Raw genomic sequence first — 22,922 nt, forward strand, 5'->3', positions numbered from 1 at the left:
GCACAGGCATAATTCAGCTCACATGCTACAGGAAGGTATGTGAAAGTTGCTACCGGCCTTCTTGAAACCTTCTCCATGCTGAACACACTCAGCTCTCTCAGCTGAATGACAGCTCAGCTCCAGCACAGCAGCTTCTGTGAAACTTTCCCCCTTCCTCCATGACAGTTTGTGTTGCTCTCCACAGCTCCTTCATGGTTTCAAGTTCTCATTCTCCTCTTCAAAAACTCCTCAAGACTACCATCTATGTACTTTCACAGCTCACTGTCTGCAGCAGCCTCCTGGCTGCAGTGAGCTGCTCCTGCTGTTTTCCCAGATCCCGACATAAGCCATTTGCAGAACAGTCTCTCTTCCTCCAAACCACTGCTTTAATTTTTAAATGGACGAGAACTTTTCCTGCTCCTCCCATAAGTCAATTCAGACAGGAACACAAGTGTCATCAAAACTTAATCTTTCTCTCAAAAATTATTTTTTCTACTTCACAGTAGAAGGTAAGATCTGAGGTTTTTTTTTTTTACCAAATACATCCTGAAAATAACATTAACTACATTGATCTCTCCACCTCTGAATTGTTTTTCTTTTCCTTAGTGCAGAGAAAAATGATGTGCATATAGAACTTAAGCCTTCATTATTTTCACTGTAGCACTATACAAATGAATTGAAACAAACACAGAAAAAGAACTGACCATAGGATTAATTCTTTTAACATGAATACTTCTGAACTACACTAAAAACAAAAGCAGTGCTGCTTTAAAAGAAAAAAAAAATAATATAAAAAATGTGGACTATATATTAGTTCTGCAGACATTCAGTCATCAAACCTATTTACATGCACATATGAGGAAGAAAGAAGATGAAACTGTAAAAGTTTTATTGAAACTGCAGTGCCACAGGCAGTAACTAAAAACCTAGTTCAGGAGAAGATATCATTATGGAAAGGCAAAGCTAACTGCTTATGAACTCTTAGTAGTATTTATTCATTCATAGATGAAAGTCAACTGCATGGAAATTTCCAGGTTTTAAAAGCTTCACTAAGTTTTTAGGAGGTATTTCCATTCTCACTCCAGTTCATCAGGCAAATGGAGTTCATCCACAACTCCCCAGTAAAAATTCACTTAATGTCACAACCAAAAACCAGTATTTGAGAAAGTTAAGAAGTAAAAACACAGCAACATATAAAAAGTTACTATCTTAGGGGGAAGACTTTTACTATGGCATAATGTGCAATATAGCAGACTTATGGTTGTTGAGGGAACCATACATTTGAAGTTCCAGACTTCTGTAAGTTGAAAATGTGAGCAGTAATGTTACAACATAGCAGTTAAATGTAGTAAAAAGGATAAGAAATTTAAAAGAAAAGGAAAAATACTCTGGTTATGTATTTACAATTCTGGTAAAACAGTATTTTCCTAGATACCATTTAAAAACCTCACGGCAATAGTCTTAACTATACATTAAGAACACTAGCTATAGCTATTAAAATAAAGATTAAAAAGAACTGCCATCTTCTTTGACTACCTAAACTTCAAACACCTTCATTCTAGTTGTCTTAACAGATGTAGTCTGCGCATCTGATGGATCTTTAAGAAGAACTGTGAATCCTAATGACCAGACTCAGGAGCCATCATTACAAAAGCAGATGAGAAATAATATGAAAAAAATAGGAAAACATCACAATTTGAATTCTGAAAAAACACATTACTTAGTAATGTCTGTCTGTCACAATACCAATTTGAAGCCGGCAAGCATTTGGAGCCACCAGTGTGTCTTAGTGTTTCAGAAGCTTCACTACAGAGTCAGTAAGAGGGATCAAACCTCTGTAAAAAGGACTACAGCCCAACACTTCAACCCTCAGCCATCTTACCTGTGACTTTCATTAACTGATGATTATTCTCCACCAACCATAAAGAAACTGGCACCCTACATCTAATTTTTGGCGTATGAGTCGGCATGATCAGCATTGCCCTCAGCTTTGTCATCTAAGCAGAACTCAGCCAGACAAGGACTCTGTATTGGGTACTATCCTGGTATTAGAATTATACAAAATAATGAACCCTAAATGAAATGTCCTCCTAAATTTCTCCTCAACTTTAGGATACTTTAACTCCCTAGCACACCGTCTTAGCACTACAAAATCACTAAGCATCAGACAAAAAAAAAAAATCACCTTCCACCTAATCGACCTATCCTGACAGAAAAAAATGGGCCCCTTATCCTGAGATCTCTGTAATTACAAGCTGCATAAGCTAAAGAGAAAGTAAGTGGTAATGCTGCCAAAATTTTTTCTACTAATTATACATTGGGGTTTATATTTTTGTAATGTTTTTCATTTGTTTAGAAATTTATTAACTGCAGTCAGTACTTACAACTTTTTAATGTTATGTTGGAATGAATAAGTTGTATCATAACCTTGTTGAATCAATTTATGGCAAATTATGTCTACATATTGTCTTCTAATACAAAGAAAACTAGATAGCACACTCATTTAAACCAGATTTCAAAACAATAACGACATATCTACAAAATGTTAGTAATTCTATTCACTCTAATAATCCCCTTAAAACACTAGAACTAACAGGTCAGTAAACTCACTTAAAATGACCAAGAACTCCAATTCTCTTTGATTCACATGGACTTACGGACTTCACACAAAACAAGAACTACCAGAAGCTGAAGCTCTCTGAACTGGCAGGGGAGGAGAGACCCACCCCATTCCAAAAAAAACTTTTTAAGGTAGTAAGAAAATTTTACTGGTACAACATAAGTCTGTTTCATTAATATATTATTCTCATTAATAACTATTTTCACCAGTACATATTTAATTTTATTACATTAATAAAATAATGGTTATGGGAGTGAATTTAGCAATATTATGTGAGCAGTTTTGTAAGAGAGAAACAGTTTTTGAAAATGGTTAGATCACATATACAGTATATTATATTTGTGTAGATAGGTGTTGATCTTATCCTCATTTTGTAGGTGTCCAAAGATAAACACTTCAGACACACAATATTGTCCGTTCTGCAATCTCAAAAAAAAAAGTGTGAACCTGCATATACTTGACTCTAGCACTGGAAAGTTCTGTCTGCTACAGGAATAAAGATTCAAACTATATACTTCCATTTTTCAACAGCAGACAAAACTAAGTTCTTAACCCATAACTTCACATCTTTACTACTAAATCACTAGTGAAATGTTTTATTTTAGCTGTCATTTTGCCTCTTGGCACATAAGTCAGTTTTGTAAACAAAGCATACAACAAAAACAAAATTTAAAAACAAGAACAAACAACTTTTCAGAAAGAAGGGGAACCTATTTATGACCAACAAAATACCATAAACACATTTAAGACCGTTCTTCCCTATGTCTCACATTATAAATCTTATCAACAGATAAGAAGTGGAATATATTTTACCAATTTCATAAACACTGCAGTAATTTCTCTTCATGGTCCTAACTGTTACCTTAAAGAAAAGGATAAAACAAGTGTTTTCATGCCTTAACTACACATGTTCCTAATACAAGCAACACATAAAAAGGGAAGTATCAGATATCATGAAATAAAGACCGCTCTTTCCTTTTAAAAAAGACAAAACTGTTAAGTATTATAAGTTAGGAAAGAAGTCAGGGGAGTAACTTGATGAAATGAAAAGCCCTATTCTACACAGAGAATTGACCAAATTGGACTGTTAAGACCTTGAAGTGAAAAACTTAACTATAATGTTGAAAGACTACCAAAAAAAAAAATCTTTTAGCTACTTCAAAAACTTTCACTCTGAAGTAAGGCTTCAAAGCTGTATTATAAAATATTGAATAATGAAATTTGCCAACTCTTTATGAGCACTGAGTATGTTTCAAAACTAATTTCACAATTGAGGTGTCTGAAAGAAATACTCTACAAGCAAAAAATTCTCCTAATTAATATACAGAACATAATTATGATGTTCAAGGAAGACTCTTATGAAAGTGTATATAAAATTTACAGTAAACTAACATTTTATGCTGAAATCATACAGTAGGAAAATCTGGATTTAAACTTTTGCATAATTCTACCTTAAAAAGTTGAGTAAGAGTCAGTATCAAGAAAATTAATGATTCTGAAGTTACTGATTGCCTAAGTGTTAAATTACTTCTCAAAACAAATCGAGAAAAACATTATTTGTTTCCAGGGAGCTAAACACTTGTATTATTAATTTCCTAACACTAGCTGTTATTACAAATCAATTAAAGTCCTGTATTACATATGTGAAAATCTACGCAGTTTCAGGTCAGAAAAGTCCATGTTCCTGTTTACATATGTAATGGGGAGAACCTTTAAAATCCCTGCCTTCCTGTTAATAATCAGAAGAGATCAAAAAGATTCCACAAATGGCACAAAGTAAAGCAGAAAATGAAGACTGGTCAAGTCCATATACACAAAGCTGCTCCCCTTGATTTCAGGTAAAAACCAATAGCTGAGTGCCATATATGGAAACTAATTTACATTTTAACCTAAAAATCGTCTTTCTTTTAGTTAATATCGGTTGGTGCATCCTTACCGAGCTTCAGGTAACAACACAGCATATTCATGTGGTGAAGTAGTCTCTGGAAAATTGGAGAGAATTGCCTGTCTGTGTGGAAGTAAAGCTGATCCATGGAAAGTGAACAAGATTTCCAAGGCTCTGACATTGCTTTCCTAAAGAACAAAACAGTAACTTGCAGAACTAGCCTAAGATTGATTTAGACTAAAAATGAGCAAGAAATGTAAACTTAGGTCATACAACAAAGATTTAATTTTTAAATTTTCTTTAGCAACGAAGAAAATAAGCTCAGGATCACAGCATTCATTTATTTAAAGTCACCTCCATCTCTTAAATTACTACTGAAATTCAGCTAAGTTCAAAGGAAGGGGGGAAAACACTTAAGTGCAAACAGCAATACCAAAATAACATTATATTCTAGCAAAATAAATATATTAATAATTAATAGAACTATACTAATAATATAACAACCAATAAATAGCATAATATAATAAAAATATATTAATAATATTAATACCCGAGCATAAGTTCTTGCTGAAAGTACAATATTCTGATTTCTGAACTTCTTGAAGAATTCTCCATCATAATGCTGCTCAGCTGCATGAGGCCCTCCAAGGATTTCCTAAAAAAAAAAAAAAAAAAAAGGGAGCAAGACCGCTTTTTATGCACAATTTACAAAAGCATCAAAAAGACTACACATTTCTTTATCTTAGGATGAGTAAGTATGAGACATATGCTGAAAAGCATGCTGTTTTTTGTTTCAGTATGAAAAAAACAGATGCATTTTTGCTTGATAAGCTAAGACAACTCTGCCTTATTTTAATTAGAGCTTAGACAGCATTAGTTGCAAAGAGATGTAATAAAAGTCCTATGTGAGGGTGTGCAGTGCCAACTGCAAAGTTAAAATATAAAAACTTAGCAAAATACTGTTTGACAATCCAAAAACTTTCATTTTCGTAAGCTCATGGAAGAAAAAGATTTGTTAGAGAATCTGAGTAAAATATGCCAATTCGACTGGGTAGGAAATCATAGCAATCCTCCATGAACTCCACATCCCATGTTGTTGCATGACCAAATTCCCTGCAGACACAAGATGTTCAAAGCAGGCTTCTTCCCAACTACAGCTCTCAAGACTAGAAGCCAGCCATTTGAAACAGTAAAGCAGGAGAAACAGTAGCTTGAACAGAAAACGTCTTACTTTTCTCCAGTGACAAACTATAGCATTTCAAGAAGACTGTAAACATTAATACTGCAATATGTAACAAAAAAGATACGATGATGTGATGAAACAGTTATAAGAACACCCGCAGGTTGAGAACTCAACAGAACTCACCTCATAGGTTTCAAGGCGATCAAGGTAAGTTAACAGTTTGAGTCTGCTACGGCAGAGTTCCTTCTGCTCCAGTGTTAGCCTGTGTTCAAAACAGGAATTTTCATGTTTGCAATTAATCTTGTACATCATGTGTGCATGAAGACCCAGGTTACACACTTTAATTACTTTGTGCACTAGAATATATCAAGAAATTAAGTAAACCAAGAACTTTTACACAATATAACGCCCATTAAAATTTAAACCACTTTCCTATTAGGAAGAACATGCATGAGAGTAATTATGTTCTTGCAACTGTGCAGTTATTATAAACCTGTAACTGAATAAAACACAGTCTAACATTTCATTTACTTTGAGAAGTTTACTGATAATAGCAGTTCTTGACGCTTCTTGGCCTCTTTTTCCTTTCTAGTATCTGTTTCTTCATCTGGTGACAAAAAGTCTTCATAGGGAACTTCAATGTCCACTTCCCCCGGTAAGATAAACCTGGAAGACAAAACCAACAATCCAACCGATGATGACGATGAAAAGAAAAAAAACCAACAAAAATATATGATGAACTAATTTTGGAGAGACATACTAACACAGCTTTACATTTATGACTAGACTAAAAATCTACACTTTTATAGAAAAATAGTGAGTTTTGCTGTTGTAAACAAGCAGGCACTCATCACAAGCCAACAAAAGGCATCACCTCTTGTTTCCACCCCCTCCCTAAACCAAACCAAAACCAAACTTCATAAAAGTTCATAAATTCCACAGGTAGCAGTGGGATTGGCAGCAGATCTACAGCAAAAAATGGTAATAGATGACTGCATAAAGAAAGAACAGCCTCCTCTATTTCTACCACCAAGAACAGAATATTGTGAATTGTCTCCACTGTGTCTTGCTTCTGCTTGATCATTACAGATCATTACAACAATTAAGACATACAACAAAAAGCACTGATAGGGCTAGCTGGAGCTTCCAGAAGTAGCAAGAGAAACAGATTCTCATAGAAAAACAGTGATATCATTAAGTTCTCTAGGATGAAGAAGTTATAGGACAACCAGACAAGAGAGAAAATGTAGCACAAAATAAATAGCTATTTCCCTTTTTATATTTTACATACACACACTTACATTTAACATTACATTTTATGTACATACAAAGATAAAATAAGAATAGGTACCTTGTGGACATCTTTAGAATAGCCTGATTCAAAGCATTACCTTTCTTTATGTCCTGCAAAAGCTTCTTACCATTTTCACTAGTGGTTGATTAAAAAAATTTAGCAAATTACTAGAAATTACTTTATACATCATTCTTTAAAATAAAAACAAACAAAAAAAATACTCTTCTCAAACCTGCCACCATCTTCTCCTTTCCCTATGGCCACAAGAGCCTCCAAGTCTGTGCCTTTCAAGCCATACTGAAGCAGCTTCTTAGCAGCATCTACATTCTCTGGAACTCTTTCCAAGCACTCATGAAGAACCCATGCACGTTTCTTAATTTTGCTCTATCCAAGAACAAGAACAAAGACATAACGTTATATAGTTCACTTCAAAGCAACAAAACCAGAGATGTTAAAGTCTGCTGATCTATTTCTTCCACTTAAGAAAATGTAAAGTTCATCTGATGACTGACAATGTAAGGTAACAAGAGAGATGAGAACGCAAAAAACATAATTCCCTCAGAATGCATGTGACAGAAAAGGGCACAGACATACCAAATTCTTTAGCAGAACTTTCAGAACAACTGAAACAAAAGTTATTATTTGTACTTCCTAATTAACATCACACCTACTTACAATAAATAAAATGTGATGGTTTGGAGGTAAAATGCAGTTTTTATAAACCAAGTGTATTCCACAATAGCACTAGATATTTTCAATATCATGCCAATAGAATACTATGACAGAAAAGACACCAGCCTTACAAAACACACTGCCCTTATCTAATGATCTCCAGTAGACATTACAGACCACACAAAAAAAGACTACTTGTAAAAATCTTATTTTGACATTCAATTAATATCTGACTTGAAAAAAACAAAAATGAGATTATATATCTCTTATTGTCTTGGAATTCTTTTTCCTATAGCACCATTAGGTTGTGCGACTTTGACACCACTTGTCTGTGGAGTTAGCAGTCTTCCTTCCAAGACAAAAAACCCCCATGTTGGATTCTACTGAAAAGCTCCAGTTACAGGTAGCAGAGTTCACGGTAAATTTTATTAATCAGACTTCGCTATATAGATACTGATACCAACTTCACCTTCCCGAATCATTTTGTAAAATACTTAGAAGTTATTTAAACGCTTTATATTTCCAATTATTATTTGCCATTTGCCAGGCAGCAATCTACTGTAGCATGTGGGGGAAGAGATCACACTGCATATTGCTATGAATGGAAGTTAGAAGATATTCCAAAAGACAGATTTTCAAGGTTTCCAGATCAGGCCTTCAGTTAAATTAACAAGATTGCTCTCTCTCACATGATATGAGGTGGAATTTGCAGGACAGTTCTCCAAACTGCCATCAATTAACACTGCATAAATTAGACCACAATTGAGAATTCAACTGCTGTGAAGATAACACAGTCACTCTGATAAGAAAGCCTAGAAGTCATAAACAACAAACCCACCAAGTAGTCTTGAATGGAAGCAACATTAACAGCCGACTTCCTCCACTGTCTCTGGTACACAAGATCAGAATCAAGGCCATACGTTTGAGCTAAAGACAAAGCTTCCCCATATTCTTCATTGTCGATCTAAAAAGCAAACATGAAAATGAAAGTCATCTGATTTCCATATTAAACAATCAGTTAATTCCCTATGTTGAAACAAGCAGAGGGATAATTACTGTGGGTATGTTTAAGTAGGTTGGAAATAGACTGGTACAGGATACAGATAAGTAAGACTCAAATCTGATGGACACTGCTAGAAAATCAGAGATTTTCCCTCAAAAAGAAGGACAAAGTTATTTGGGTATCAGTATGACATCAGCACTTCTTGGAAACTTTAACAACGTAGAGTGGGCTGGTTTACCATGAGAACAACTGAAATGGCCTTGACAAAGCAGTCTCTACAACAACCATAAGAATAAAGAAGTATCTCTTCAGTAACAGTGAGTCACAGCCCTAACCTGTATGTATGCCTGAAAAAAAATGCAAACCATTCACATCAGAGTGAAAGTTAACCTGTTCCCAGGCCAGTAACAAGCTAAACTGATTTCATTCAATAGATTTGCCAGGATTTTCACTATTTGTAAACACTGACAGGAGTACAGTTCCAAGTCTGGCCAAGCCAATAATGCATAGTGTCTCTTAGTGACTTCCAAACATCATCTAATTTCAATTATTATAATGCTAGTTTTAAACAATGATCCCTTTAATTAGGTGACACAGTATACTGTCAATTAAGAGACTCTTAGAAATATGCTGTTAATATAGCAGGAAATAAAAGAAAAGTAAAAAGGTCTTTCTAAATAAAGCTGATTAAGAGAGATAGGACCTTTCCTGCTATACTTACTTTTCTCTGGTACAGTTCCTCTGGAGTCGTGGATCTCAAACTGACAAGACGGAAATTCTTTGTAATAGTACGTGGTCGTTTACGTGGAGGAGCAAATCGTTCCATTTCTGTCACAAAGTACAGGCCTTGCTTCAGGTAGCTGAAGTATCTGTCCTTAGCAGAAGTTTCATCATCTGAGTCAGAGTCATCTTCTCCCTCATCTTCCTCACCAGGCCTGTTCTCCAAGCGTAATCTTTTTGGAACAAGTTTTATCTCACACTGCACAGAAAATATGAACGAGAAGCATCCACCTAGTACACCTAAACTAGTTTGGTGAGGACTCAGTACATCTCCACTTCCAATACTCCAAATGTCAGAATCAACATCCTCCTTCCCTTCTCCTTTACACCCTTTATATATCAGTTTGCTTAACATGCTCTACAAACCTCAACTGCATCTGTCTCCTGGATCTGAGGCTCCATCCCTTACCTACTGAAGTAGCAAAGCCTTTATAATAACCTGCTATTACACTAAATGTTCTGCACCACCCCAGAGAGGACAGAGCTATGGAGACATCTTTGTACACTGTTCTATAGCTTAATGCAGCACTCAGGAGTGTTTTCAACTTCCAATTATTCAAAGCAAGGTCTTCTGTTCCATGTAATCTCAGACTACATATTTGGGCTGCAATATGCTAGTCCCTGGCAGTATATTATCTCCAGAATAATACACCTTTCCAAAAACATACACACAAGCTTTGGTATGTACTGAGATATTCTGATTCCAATATTATTTTAAATTTTTCTTTAAGATGTTTAATACCTATTTCAGTGTAAGCTTTAGAAAAGAGTAATTTTCTTAGTTTCAAAGAAAATTTATTATTAACTTGACTATATTCTACTCCTTCCTGGAATCCTACTAAAGATAAACAAAAAAAGCATCATTTAATTGCTCTGTCTTAATTTCTCTTAAATATACTCCCTCTCTAAGAGGTATGTCTTTCAAAATGGAAGAGGAATGTTTGCAGTGTTCTTCAAGTGCACTAACAAAGCAGTGAAAACTGTCAACACAAACTGCTTCCTGCTGCAAGATTTCTCTCATTGCAACTCAATCTTCTAATATTTTTGCCTCTACTCTCCAAAACTTGACAATCAAGTTTTTATTACAACAGTTAAGTTGCAGCAAGTTCAGAATTTCCCTACAATGCCTATCTAGAGATAAGGAAAAAGAACCACTTGTTCTATTACTAGTAACAACTTCTTTTTATAACCACAGCCCCTCTTAGAATTACATATAAAAAAGCAAACTATTGTACTGCATTCCAAAAAGGTATCTGCTTGTGCACATTCCTCACCTCCAGACTGAGAAATCCTCCATCATGAGCTGAAGTGACCTGAGGAGAACTCTCAAACCATTCACATGACTTTCCCAGTAAGTTTCTTAATGTCTTGACTGATGACACAGTCAATGCACCAGAGCATCGAGCCAAGATGACAGAATTATCTGCCCACCAATTCACATCTATCAGTGGGTAATAGGATTCTTTATCTAAAACAAATAAGAATGCACCATAGAAAGAAAGATCACTTTAAACTCTAGATAAGAACAGAAAAGACTTTCATTACTAAGAGATATGGTCTAATTTAACAGACATTTACTATTATATGTACAACCTTGATTCACTAAGTTTGTATTTTATATCAACTACATTTTACTAAATCAGTTCTGTATTAAATAAAGCTGCTGAGAAGAAAAAAAATCACTTAAAGATGTAATATATATAATTTATTTAGAAAAAGAATTCACAGTAATCTGATTTACTTGTACAAAATATGACAAATTTTAGATATTTGATAAAGACCTACTTCAATACCTATCAGGCCATCCTTGACCTGTCAACAAACCTAATACTAATGAAAATCAGAAAAGGCTACACTGCTTTTGAGGACAAGTGACAACTATGAACAAGGCTCCTAAAACAGCCTACAAGATGAAGTTGTTAGGAAGATTAAACTAAAAACAAACAAAAAAGTCTAGAAGATGGAAACTGCGGCATTTGCAAAACTTGATTGTGGTAACTGGATGTTGGGACAAAACATTCATCAGAGAGTTGGCTCAATTTGTTCACTATATGTCACTTCCCACTTCTCAGATGAAAACGATATTTCCCCAAACAGCACTGAGAAACAGGTCAGCTTCCCACTTTTCTACTTGTGCTTAGTCAGCAGCCTACCCAAGAAGGTCAGATGAATTAACCTGAAGACAAAATCACCAAGAAAAGTAGTACAAAGAAACAGTGATCTTTTAATAATATAGATGTATACAAGCAGTAGCAAATGGATCATGGAATTGCTATTGATCTCTGCACTCTTGGAACAGCCATGCAATAACCAGCTGCTAAATGGCGGCACGCAGTGGCCTCAATTTTTGGAAAACAATAGACTGACATGAGGTAAATCCAGTCAGAGGAAACAAAGCCCTTTGGTTTTAGAATTTTAAGCCAGTATCTTTAAATTACATTACCTTCCAAGATTTATTAGACATTCACGGAAAGAAAAAATTAAATCCTGCACTAACTGAAACATCATCATAGTTATGGCTACAAAAGCATTCCTAAGACAGAACTTAAAAACCCCTATTGTAACACTCATTTAGCTATGCCATACCACAAATTCAGATCATACATAGAATTTTAGTGACCATTCTGACTGAGATTTAACTAAGCCATTTCAGGTCTTTGTATATTTGTATTACTATTTTTATCCACACAATGGTATAAAAGAATGATCTAACTGTACTGCATACCTTTTATTTTCTTTCTTTTTTCACTAGAGAGTTTCCAGTCTGGGTTGAGCTCATCATAGCCTGGCTAAAAAAAAAAAAAAATTGTGAGAAAAAAAAGGATTATATGCAAGTAAGTCTTTGTAATACAGAATCTGTTTATTTACATTATTGCAGACGCACTCATTTTTCAATAAAAATGCTCCATATAAATTCAAACTCTTCCTGAACATAAACATGCAGCTCCTGTAGCATCACTGTACTTTTCTCCAGACAATTAAAAAAAAAGAAAAAAAAAAAAAAAAACAAGCCAAAATAGACTTCTGGATTCCTGAAACACCGTATTAGAAAACAAGAGTGCCACAAGACCTAGCCTGGTCAGCATTAAACAAAAATAATACCCTAAAGATTTCTGAAATAAGGGTTCTCCAGCAATCGAAAGCCAAGTGTTTGCTTTTCCTGTCTATAAATAGGACTGCAGGCATACAAAAGTATCTCCAAAACAGTCCTCCTGTTTGCTCTGGGTAGTGGTCCTGTGTACCAGTCCAGAACAGCACTGCAAGTATTTTCTCTGGTTATTTTCTTAATTATAAAGCCCCTTTCAAAACTACTGCAAGAAGAGAAGAAGCATTACTTAATGATGTGCTGTAATGTTTAGAATTATGTTGCAGTGTTGTTGTTTTAACTTTGTTTAGTATTATGAGAACACATGGGAACTACACCAATAGAGATGACAGAAATCCTGCCCCTAAGTGCAACACAGTGGAAATATGGGTACATTATACAGCTCAGACAACCAAAGTAGGCTTGGATCAAGCAGAAGGTGGTTTTTGGACTTAATTTTTCAGTAGAAAGAAGAGAGTACTAACTGAAAGTAAAGATGAGTCCACTCTAGAGCTAATTTCACAAATACGTTTGGGTGACGATTACATAGGAATCACACATATTATGAAAATATACATTATATTTGCACACCAGTTTTACCTACAAAAATAATTCTGAGAGCAGTTACTGAATATCCTTTACATCATCCTCACTGAATTAAAAGTCCCAAATACTCCTTCAGAATACATATTCTTTATTGCTAAAAAATACAACAACTCACTGAGTATCCTTGAGCAAATCTGTCTGAAGACAGATGGATATGCATATATACACACACAACACTTTTCACAGTACTACAGCAGAAATTTTTTGAGAGGTTTTTTTTCCTTATGTTGATGCTTTTCTAAAATACTTTTCTAAATAAGCTTGAAATTACATTTCGATCTCATTTCATTACCCTACTTGGAATTGATGTTGGTTCATGTCTTGTAGGTTTAGAACATAACACACAGTACTCAAAGTGAAAAGCCTTTCAGTGGTTTGGGGAATCCCTTGTGCTCTGCAGGTGCATGTTCAAATCTCACCCTCTGCAAGAAGGAAAACCTTGGCGCAGGCAAAATTTTGTGCCCTGGCAGCCAGGAGGGCCAACCGTGTCCTTGGGGGCATCAAGCAAAGCATCATGAGCTGGTCAAGGGAGGGGGCTGTCCCACTCTGCTCTGCACTAGGGTAGCCTCACCTGGAATATTTTGTGCAGTTTTGGGCACCACAGTAGAAGACAAGACACTAAGCTCTTAGAGAGCATCCAAAGGAAGGCAATGGAGACGGTGAAGAGCCTTGAGGAGAAGCCATATGAGGAGTGGCTGAGGTCACTTGGTCTGTTCAGCCTGGAGGAGACCGAGGGAAGACATCGCAGTCTCCAACTTCCTCATGAGAGGAAGAGGGAAGGCAGACACTGATCTCTTCTCTCTGGTGACCAGTGACAGAACTTGAGAGAATGGTCTGAAGTTGTGTCAGGGGAGGTTAAGGTTGGATATTAGAAAAAGGTCTTTCACCATAGGGTGGCTGGGTGCTGGAACAGGCTCCCCAGGGAAGTGGTCACAGCAGCAAGCCTGACACAGTTTAAGAAGCATTTGGATGATAGTCTCAGGCACATGGTGTGACTGTCCGGGATGGTCCTGTGCAAGACTAAGGGTTGGACTCGATGATCCTTATGGGTCCCTTTCAACTCAGTATATGCTGCATGATTCTACGATCTATTAGTCAAGAAATTAATGGGAGGAAAACCAGAATACTTCACATTCTAGTGTGCATCATTTCGGTTTTGGCACTTTTCAAACTACATTTTCTCATTAAAATAAAGTTTAATCTTAGAGAGTGTATTGGTTATTTAGAATTTTCTGTGAAAACTAATTAATTTTCAATTCCCAGGATTTAAACTCATGCTAGTTACACAAAAGTTTGCCAGTGTCTGAGCAATTCCTAACATAACTTTCTCTACTTAGTTTTGCAAACAATTCCTGCAGAAAGTAAATTACTTAATACAAATTGATTAATAAACTATTCTAGAGTGTTATCTGGCAGAAGGTAAGATAAATTTTGAGGGAGGCATAGAAGAATACATAAGACATCCAGCATAATTTGGTTTCAACCATTCAAATAAAGTTACCTGTTAGCCTCCACTTCTGTTTTATAATAGCACTTCAATCTTCTTCTAAGTGTTACCTACTTGGCACCAAAAAGGCTTCATGAAAAATTCATTGCAACATAATTGGTTCTTTTTCTTAATTTTTCAAGTTTATGGTTGATGGTTGAAACATAAAAGATTGTTACAGAAGTAAATACAGAGCTCTTGAAAAACATGGAATTGACTGGAAAGCTAGAATGTAGCTAAGGCACAGTTATCTGAACTACTCTCATCTCCCTATGAAAACACATCTCCAGAAGATTAATATATATATCTCAAGTTTCTAAACATGTACATCCTTCTTACCTGATCAGTTTGGTCCCATTCTCCTTGTTGTCTGAGAGATGGAATAGACCAGATTGTCAGTTTTCCTGAGAAATGAATAGCTGCCAAAAGAGCTCCATCAGGAGAAAGATTCATCTTGAAAACTCCATCCTGCCAAACATTATGTCAAAGTAAACAAAAATACACACCAAGGAATACCCAAAAAAATTCCTCCAAAAATATTTTTTTCTATTTTAGAGAAGAAATTTGTACTATCTTCCATCCTGAAAATTTGACATGCCCTAAATTATAAATAAAAAAACCCCCTACTCTAGAAGAATAAAGGTGAGATATCCATTGTGGCATGGAAGAGTAAAAACAACTTGCATAAAGGAAGAAAAGTCCCTTAACATGAACAAATCTTTAAGAATGTGAACTTCGGCATCACGTTGTTATACAGCACATAAAACCTGGAAGTGTGGCATTCCTAGGACAACGCCCCTGACAGCAATGCAGAGCTACTTGGAGGGAAAATTGCACGTCATTCTCTGTACAGAAAAAAACTTCAGCAGCTTCAGTTTTCTACTGTCCTGTCTCTCAGGTCCACCCAAGGAAGACTGTTACCAAAACATAGTTCAGTACAGCTCTTTCTCCCTGGGAGTAAACTAAAATAAAAAGAAAAGGACATACAAGAAATACACACGTGGAGAGATCTTCATTTCAGGACACTGAATCACAATTTACGAATCCCTTGAGTAACAACAGACTAAGCAGCAACACAGCAAATATCAGATAAGGTCCATAGTCCATACAGATGAAATAATTCAACATCTGTAAGTAAACTTCATCAAGGCTACAAAAATGCTCCTGGATACAGTTTTCCTTCAGCTCTGGATACCCTAAGAGGCAAAACATACTCCTAACAAAATATTTCCTTAAGGATTCAAGAAATCCCACACAACTAAAACCAAATCTATATGCTATTTCCACAAGACCCTCTAAATATGCACTCAATTTTTAAAGTCAAATTTGGCACCACTGCTATGGTAGCAATGAATAACAATTTCTGAAAATACATTTTATATTTATTCCCCCCGCTCCCAGCACAACTACTATGTTTTCAGAAAGATCATTAGGTTCTTAGATAGTCTAATCTTCACTGAAAGACAGCAAAGTGCAGATTCTCCAAAATTACACTGTTTATAAAATTCCATTTTGTTAGTTCACTTTTAAAAACTTCCTAATAAAGATTCACCTACGGTAATGTTAAAACTGTCCAACCAATTTTTAAGCCGACACTTTCCCTCTTGGAAAATACCCCAACATAAATGAAGTACAAAAACGTTAAATGACCTCCATCAATTAAGAAGTTGTAATGGTATTTCTACAGAACATTAGTAGTAGGTATCATTTGAAGATATAAACATTCTTTTCAGGTAGATATGTTATTTTGGGGCTGGGGGGGGTTTATTACTTTTATTTCTTAGGCTTTCTAAGTTACGTCTTCATGTCACAGAAAACTGACAATCAAGGAATCTGCTCACTGTTGTACAGTGGTTTGCAGCTATTGAGAGCACTGCTTAAATCCAAGCCTAAAATGTGTTTTTAATTGAAAAGGGAAGCATTAAGGGTTTTTTTTAATCAGTTAAGCATTATTTATATTAGAAAAATTTCCTAAGTATTCTCTGATTATATTCTTAAGAAGCCAGAGTACTGTACTTTCAGCTGTGGTTTGCCCAGGAATTGTACATGCCTACAATGTCAATTCTCTCTTTAGGGATCAATTTGCATGCATAAAGAACAAAAGACTGTTAAAGGACTTAGAAACATAGAGCCAAAATATATAACCTGTTCAGATAACTGATCAGTGGTATACATCCCAGATCTTAAAAAGAGGTAAATATTTACTTAGTAGTCAGTAATTACTCTCTTGCTGTTAGATTTAGATATTAACACACTAAAATTTACCACCCACACATTCTTATCTATAAAAATTAATGAGTCTTTTGGTAAAGCAGGTAATGCTGCCTCTGTAAACAGCTTGACGACTTAAGGGAACTTCAAACTAAGATTTTGAAAACATCAGCAGGTTGGCACCTAACATTTTCTAAGTGTCACAAGGTAGGAACACTAAGAATCCAATACCAGTATAGCTAGTTCTAATACACAAGTCATCCAGCTGCTGTGCCTGCCATATTTTAACCCTGGTGTTAATTTGCCACAGAGAATACAAACTATGTCTCATATATTTAAGCCGTAATCTCTGAAATTGGATCCAAACATTCAAGGATGAATAACAGTCTCTGCTTTCCTTTGTTAATTCAGTACTGGCAAGTGCAATGAAGTTGAAGTTTAGTATAGCTATACGCAGTACAAGCTTTTCAGTAAAAAAACTTTACTTCAGCTTTCTCTTTTATATTTTCAGTGAAGGAAATAAAATCTTTTCCCATTCCACCCTTGAGAGAGATTCAGAAAGATTTATTTTCCCCTTCCAATCAAGCATGCACCTTCTTTTAACCAGTCACCTAAACATCCCAAAAGATCTATTAAGGTCATTTCCTAAGTCCATATAACTTCCAATCAAGCATTTTCCTCTCAAGAGGACACAGGTTGAAGGTGGTAGACACATTCTTTTCTGGTTTTTCTTAGTAAAGAAAAAGAAGGGGAAAAAAATTTTTTTACAAGAAGGGAAACGGGAACAGAAAGAGGAATCAGTCAAAAGCTACACACGATTAGTAGACAAGAGGTAAGAGAAGGTGGTGCAGTGGTGCATGGGCAGCTCCTAGGGCATATACAAGAAAGCCACGAGCACTGTGTACAAAGCCTTAGAAATACAGAAAGCACATACCTACACCTCAGTGTGACATTCTAACACCCACTCACTCAGGGGAGAGAATACAAAATCCATACCCAGTTTTTGTTAAGAACAAGTTGATTCTCATCAGCAGTTTTATTAGGTTCACATGCATCCCAGTAGTAGAAGTCTGACTCTTAATAAACTTTTGAAGTTACTTAGCAAAACGTTTCCTTAGTATCTCAGACTAGAAAAAATCAAGTCTTTGTGCCTTTTCTATTTAAGCCATGAATGATTAGTTTGAATCCACCCATTTTTTCTTCCCTACATTGTATGAAAATTTTGGGCTGTAAGGTGAGGGGGTTTTGTTGTTTTCTAGTGGGAGTGGCGTAGTGCAGAAGGCTGAGTTTTATTCCTCTTACTTCTCTCCTGGGCATATATTTGAGAAACTTATCACAATCTACTTTCTTGTAACACATCTAACATGCTGTGATTATTACATTCATTAACAAATAAGCACGTAGCTTCTTATACCTTCCTTTTTGAATAAGTTTACATTTAATATTGAATTTACATCTCTAGACCTGTTCCTGAAATCTAATGATTCAAGCTTCAGCAGATGAACTAATCGGATTTTTAAGAAAGCCAAATAAATAGCATGCTTCTCCATTTAATCAAAAAGAACAAACTTTTAGCTTTAATTTCACAGAATGTTAAGTTGCATAAAGTAAAACCTGCTTTTAGTCAGTTTCTCAGATAGTCATTAATGGACAATTATGTTAGTAAAATACATTTCTGAGGTAGACCTAGACCTTAATACCTGTTCTGTTCCCCGCCTGCTGTAAAATCTTAAATTCATAATCCTTAATAATCCCCTTCTCTGTGCCTGTAAAAACAGAAACAAATCATTCAATGAAAGACAATCTCATACATTGTTTTATGCACCAAAAATTAAGTCATATCTCAAATACTAAAACAACTGTGCAGGATTCTTTAAATTTCCATAAAACTGCCCACTTCAAAATAATGCAAGGATAATAAAATCCAGTTTGTGTAATTTCGTCCACTTCATTAGGTATGTAACATGTCACAGAAAACCACCACTCATTTGCAATTAAATTAGCAGCTCCCTTATAATACTAAGCAATACCTACATAAGAGTAAATACTGGAATTTATACTGGTATATTATAAATTGATTTCAGTATAACCAAGTTGTTACTAAATCAAACATTTACTTCTACTAGAAGCAAAAGAAATCTAGAGCCAGAGTTAAACTGAAACATTTATTTCAGGTATGCTGTCTTTTCTTCTAAAGTAATAAAAGCACAAATTGGAGGTTTTTTCCAAAGACATATCCCAGTGTACAACTGAGGAGTTCACACATTTCCGTGTTACAATATTTCTGTTCTTTCTTGTTGTTTTGGGTTTTAAAACCCCAAGTGATAATCAAGAACTTAAAGTTCAAATCATACTACAGAAAAAGTAAAAACGGACAGATACAGGGCGGGAAAAGATAACTACTTAAGACATTCCCATCGTACCTTAGAAAATAGCAAAAACTGCATTAAATTCTTCTTTCAAAAAGAGACATATTGAACGTCCAGTCAGATAATTCTGGCAGTGACAATATTCATCCAGCAAAATGAGGACAAATACTTACTATTCTAACGTCATCTTCGTAACTAGTGACCTGTTTGTAATGGGGAGAACCTGACAGAATTCTCCAAGCAGATATCCCACAACCAGTTGCTTTAGATACTCCATCTTCATCTGTTTCACAGCCTCCTACAAGGAGAAGTCTGTAAAATATATAAAGGCATATTATGGTTTCATATACTGCCACATTTTTTCTCATAGTCTTAAGTCCAGAGCAGTCTGCTTGCAGCAACAAAAAGACTAAATAAAGACAGTTAAGAGCCTCAATAACCTTTGTCTGTGGATAAATACCCTGAAATCTAAAAGTATTTAAATATTATTTGAGTGTCAGTTGTTATTTGTGGCATTTATACCTATCCATTCTCTTCTGTAGCTTTCCAGATAAGTCATAATTCCCAACATCTAAAATAAAGTTTGTCTACAAGTTTGAGTTTCTGCCTTACCATCAAAACTATAAAAAATTATAGCTTAAGCCTATGAAAAGTTCTGATCATTCTGTTCAAGCATTAGGTTTCCATTTATTCAGATGTGGTTAAAAGCTACTTCTCTTTCACTGAGGAACTGAAAGCATCAAGACTTGTTAATTCTGTTTTCCAAAGCCACTCTACTGATTATACATGTAATAATTTTGTTACACACAGTAGATGGCATTTTAAAAACTTTGACATAACTCTTATAATTATTGCTGACTGACATTAAACTGTATCAAAGTATTTTCCCTTGAAGCCCTTCCACCTTATTAACAAGCAGTTCTATATTTAACTAATGACTATTTTGATGAAAACTTTGAGAATATGTGTCTAAGTTTGTTTGGAAGCATCATTTTAATGAATAACCCATCAAAAAGTAAAGTATCTGCAAAAAAGGCACAATTGTTAGAGCCCAGAGCTCAGACCTGGGAAAGCTCCATTATCCCTTTTCCAAGGCTGCATCACTCCTGAAGTGCTCTGCTCCCTAGCGGCTGCCACTCACACAGCTCAGCTCTGCCCTGAGTGCATTTCAAAACTTTTCCCACAAAAGTCCAATGAAAGAAAAAAAAGAAAAAAAAAGTCCAGGAAGAAAATTTCCTTCCCCATTTAATCCTCTTTAAGAGGTCAGTAAAATTTATTGAATATTCCCAGGTCTCATGCTATTCACAAACCACAGATGAATAACAGAATCAGTTAGGTTGGAAAAGACCTCTGAGATCATCAAGTCCAACCCATGACTGAACACCACCATGCCAACTAGACCAACTCCAGGGACAGAGACTCCACAACCTCCCTGGGCAGCCCATTCCAATGTCTAATCATTCTTTCTGAGAAGAAATTCCTCCTCATGCCCAACCTAATACTGCCTTGGCACAGCTTGACCACGTCCTCTTGTCCTGTTGGTAGCTGCCTGGGAGAAGAGGCAAATCCCCACCTGGTTACAACCTCCTTTCAGGGAATTGGAGAGATCAATAAGTGCCTAGAGAGCAGCCAATGTCTGCAGCATTTTGTGCAGCACTTTGCAGAAAATGATGACCAGAACCTGTCTCTGTACATGTTCCACACAATTGTGGTGATGCACTGCCAGGCTCAGTCCCCAGCACTCTCTGGAGCAGCTCCTCCAGCACATCAGAGGCCTTGACACAGACCACACTCTCAAGGGAAGATACAGATGTGCAGGTCTTGGACTGCTGACTCTGCGGTGAAGGGAATGGATTAGATGATTTCATGGGGTTCCTTCAGTCTTAAAAAATGCCTGCAGTACCTCAGGTGTACTCTATTCTACAGGTTGCTACAAAGTAGGGTTGAAGATAACCAGTGTAACACTGGTCTTGAGAACAACAACTTCAATTCAGGCATCCAAGAAAAACTTGATATGCCATTCTTCATTCATCAATTTTGGTACAACAAAAAAATTTCAACTGAATCTGAAACCCTTCAACTCTATCGCAAGGCCTTCATCGCAAACTTTAGGCTTTAACATCAAACATTTTCTCTAGCAGTCTTACTATGGATAACCCTGAGGTAAGACATTCAGTTCCAGATTAAGATACTGAAGTAATTGTTGAAACTTACATTAGAGCTTACAAAGAGCTCACACTGAAGCAGACATTAAAGTTTTGTCAACTAAAGTGCACCATAAATTCCATCCTAGATGAAGGCTGCATCACAAGAGGACAGCAACATTTGGTATCTAAATTAACGTATATAACACATTTTAACAACAGTGAAATTCATTATTAGACTTTTCCCCAAAACTCTTGCTTTGGATACATTCCCTACTGATATATTCTCTTTGCAATTATCATACATCTAGTTGAAAAAATTAAGTGCATTAAGTTCTTAAGTGCTCTTTTATTGCTCTGTAATGGGCAATGCGCAAATACACAGTAATACAAAGTGCGGTAAGTCAAGCCTTACAAGCAGTGAAGATAGTCCAGTGTAACTTCACCAACTGAGGCTGAATGAAATGCAGGAAAGCACAAATTGACAAAGCTGAACTTATGCTAAGTGATCAAAGTTCATGCTATTGAATATGAAAACTTTCAGGTGTCCCTATATATCTACCATTTTATTTAATGCATAATTTTAAAGTGCCTGCCTTCAACTCCTTCTGGGGTTTTTTTTGGTTAACAAGAAAATTTCAGCAATGAAATTTTCTGATCATGAATTTAGAGTTCTCCAATGTCAAATTTAGGAGTTTTCTACCACAGATTAAATTCAAAACAGAAAGCACTTGCCTATATGAAGGGTAAAACATCAGTTCTCTTGCTTTCGACCCATTCCATCCAATTGTGCATTCTTCCAAGCATCAATTTTTCAACTTTACTAAGCCAGTTAACTGGCTTATATCTCCTGCATACAGCAGGAGGTACTACAGTCACAGGGGACTCCATCTGACTAGTTTTATTTTCATGGAATGAGTCATAATATTTCCTGGTAAAAACAAGTAATTCCTGAATGTGTATGCCACACACATTACAAAAACTTATTAGGTCAGCAGTAGATAGAATCACATTTCTCCATGTAAGGAAAGGTCATTTCTCTTCCTAGAAAATCTGCAACATGGACAACAAAAAGAGCTATGCCAACCATAAGCTTCCATAAAAAGACAATTTTAATGACCAATATTTTGAACTAACTGTTCTAAGCACAAACCCAGCACTATCTCTTGTTCTTTTACTTCACACTAATATCAAGTTTTAAAAACATTAACCTAAGATCTTACAAGAATAGTAGGAAAAACAAAGATATCATTCTCTTCGAGGTGGGAGGAAAGAAAGAAAACAAAACTTGACATTATTGCAATTTTTCCGTTTCTTCTAAATCACTATGGCAAGAAGTTGCCACTAGCACATACAAAGCAATGTCCATACTATTTGCCTGACAACTGGTTTGCTACGTATTTTCTTGCTAATGGATTCATCCATTATAAGAGTTTAACAGTTCTGACATCATTTACTCAAAAAGTCACAAAAATTAAAAGCAGGCATAACCATCTATTATAACATCAGAGTAATTACTTGACTCTTCTTTGAATATTACCCAACATTCTTTGCAACACTTACTGTTGCAGCAATCTACTTCCTAATATTAGGACTAGAAAAGAT

The 22,922-nt window shown here is 35.7% G+C and overlaps 1 protein-coding gene across 1 annotated transcript in view; it reads right to left on the reverse strand.

The window, feature by feature from the left end:
- NBAS (neuroblastoma amplified sequence) overlaps positions 1-22,922 on the reverse strand; it is a 169,800-nt gene that overhangs the window by 133,944 nt on the left and 12,934 nt on the right. The window contains exons 10-21 of the mRNA XM_027641066.1: positions 19,347-19,485; positions 18,505-18,570; positions 14,933-15,061; positions 12,142-12,205; positions 10,691-10,884; positions 9,358-9,615; positions 8,472-8,597; positions 7,194-7,345; positions 6,199-6,333; positions 5,851-5,929; positions 5,035-5,139; positions 4,536-4,672 (exon numbers count right to left, since the gene is read on the reverse strand). Of these exons, the coding sequence (XP_027496867.1) occupies positions 4,536-4,672; positions 5,035-5,139; positions 5,851-5,929; positions 6,199-6,333; positions 7,194-7,345; positions 8,472-8,597; positions 9,358-9,615; positions 10,691-10,884; positions 12,142-12,205; positions 14,933-15,061; positions 18,505-18,570; positions 19,347-19,485 (1,584 nt within the window). The remainder of the gene's footprint in view (positions 1-4,535; positions 4,673-5,034; positions 5,140-5,850; positions 5,930-6,198; positions 6,334-7,193; positions 7,346-8,471; positions 8,598-9,357; positions 9,616-10,690; positions 10,885-12,141; positions 12,206-14,932; positions 15,062-18,504; positions 18,571-19,346; positions 19,486-22,922) is intronic.

Source organism: Corapipo altera, unplaced genomic scaffold, assembly GCF_003945725.1.
Source record: "Corapipo altera isolate COAL_440 unplaced genomic scaffold, ASM394572v1 46, whole genome shotgun sequence".
NCBI classification, from domain to species: domain Eukaryota; kingdom Metazoa; phylum Chordata; class Aves; order Passeriformes; family Pipridae; genus Corapipo; species Corapipo altera.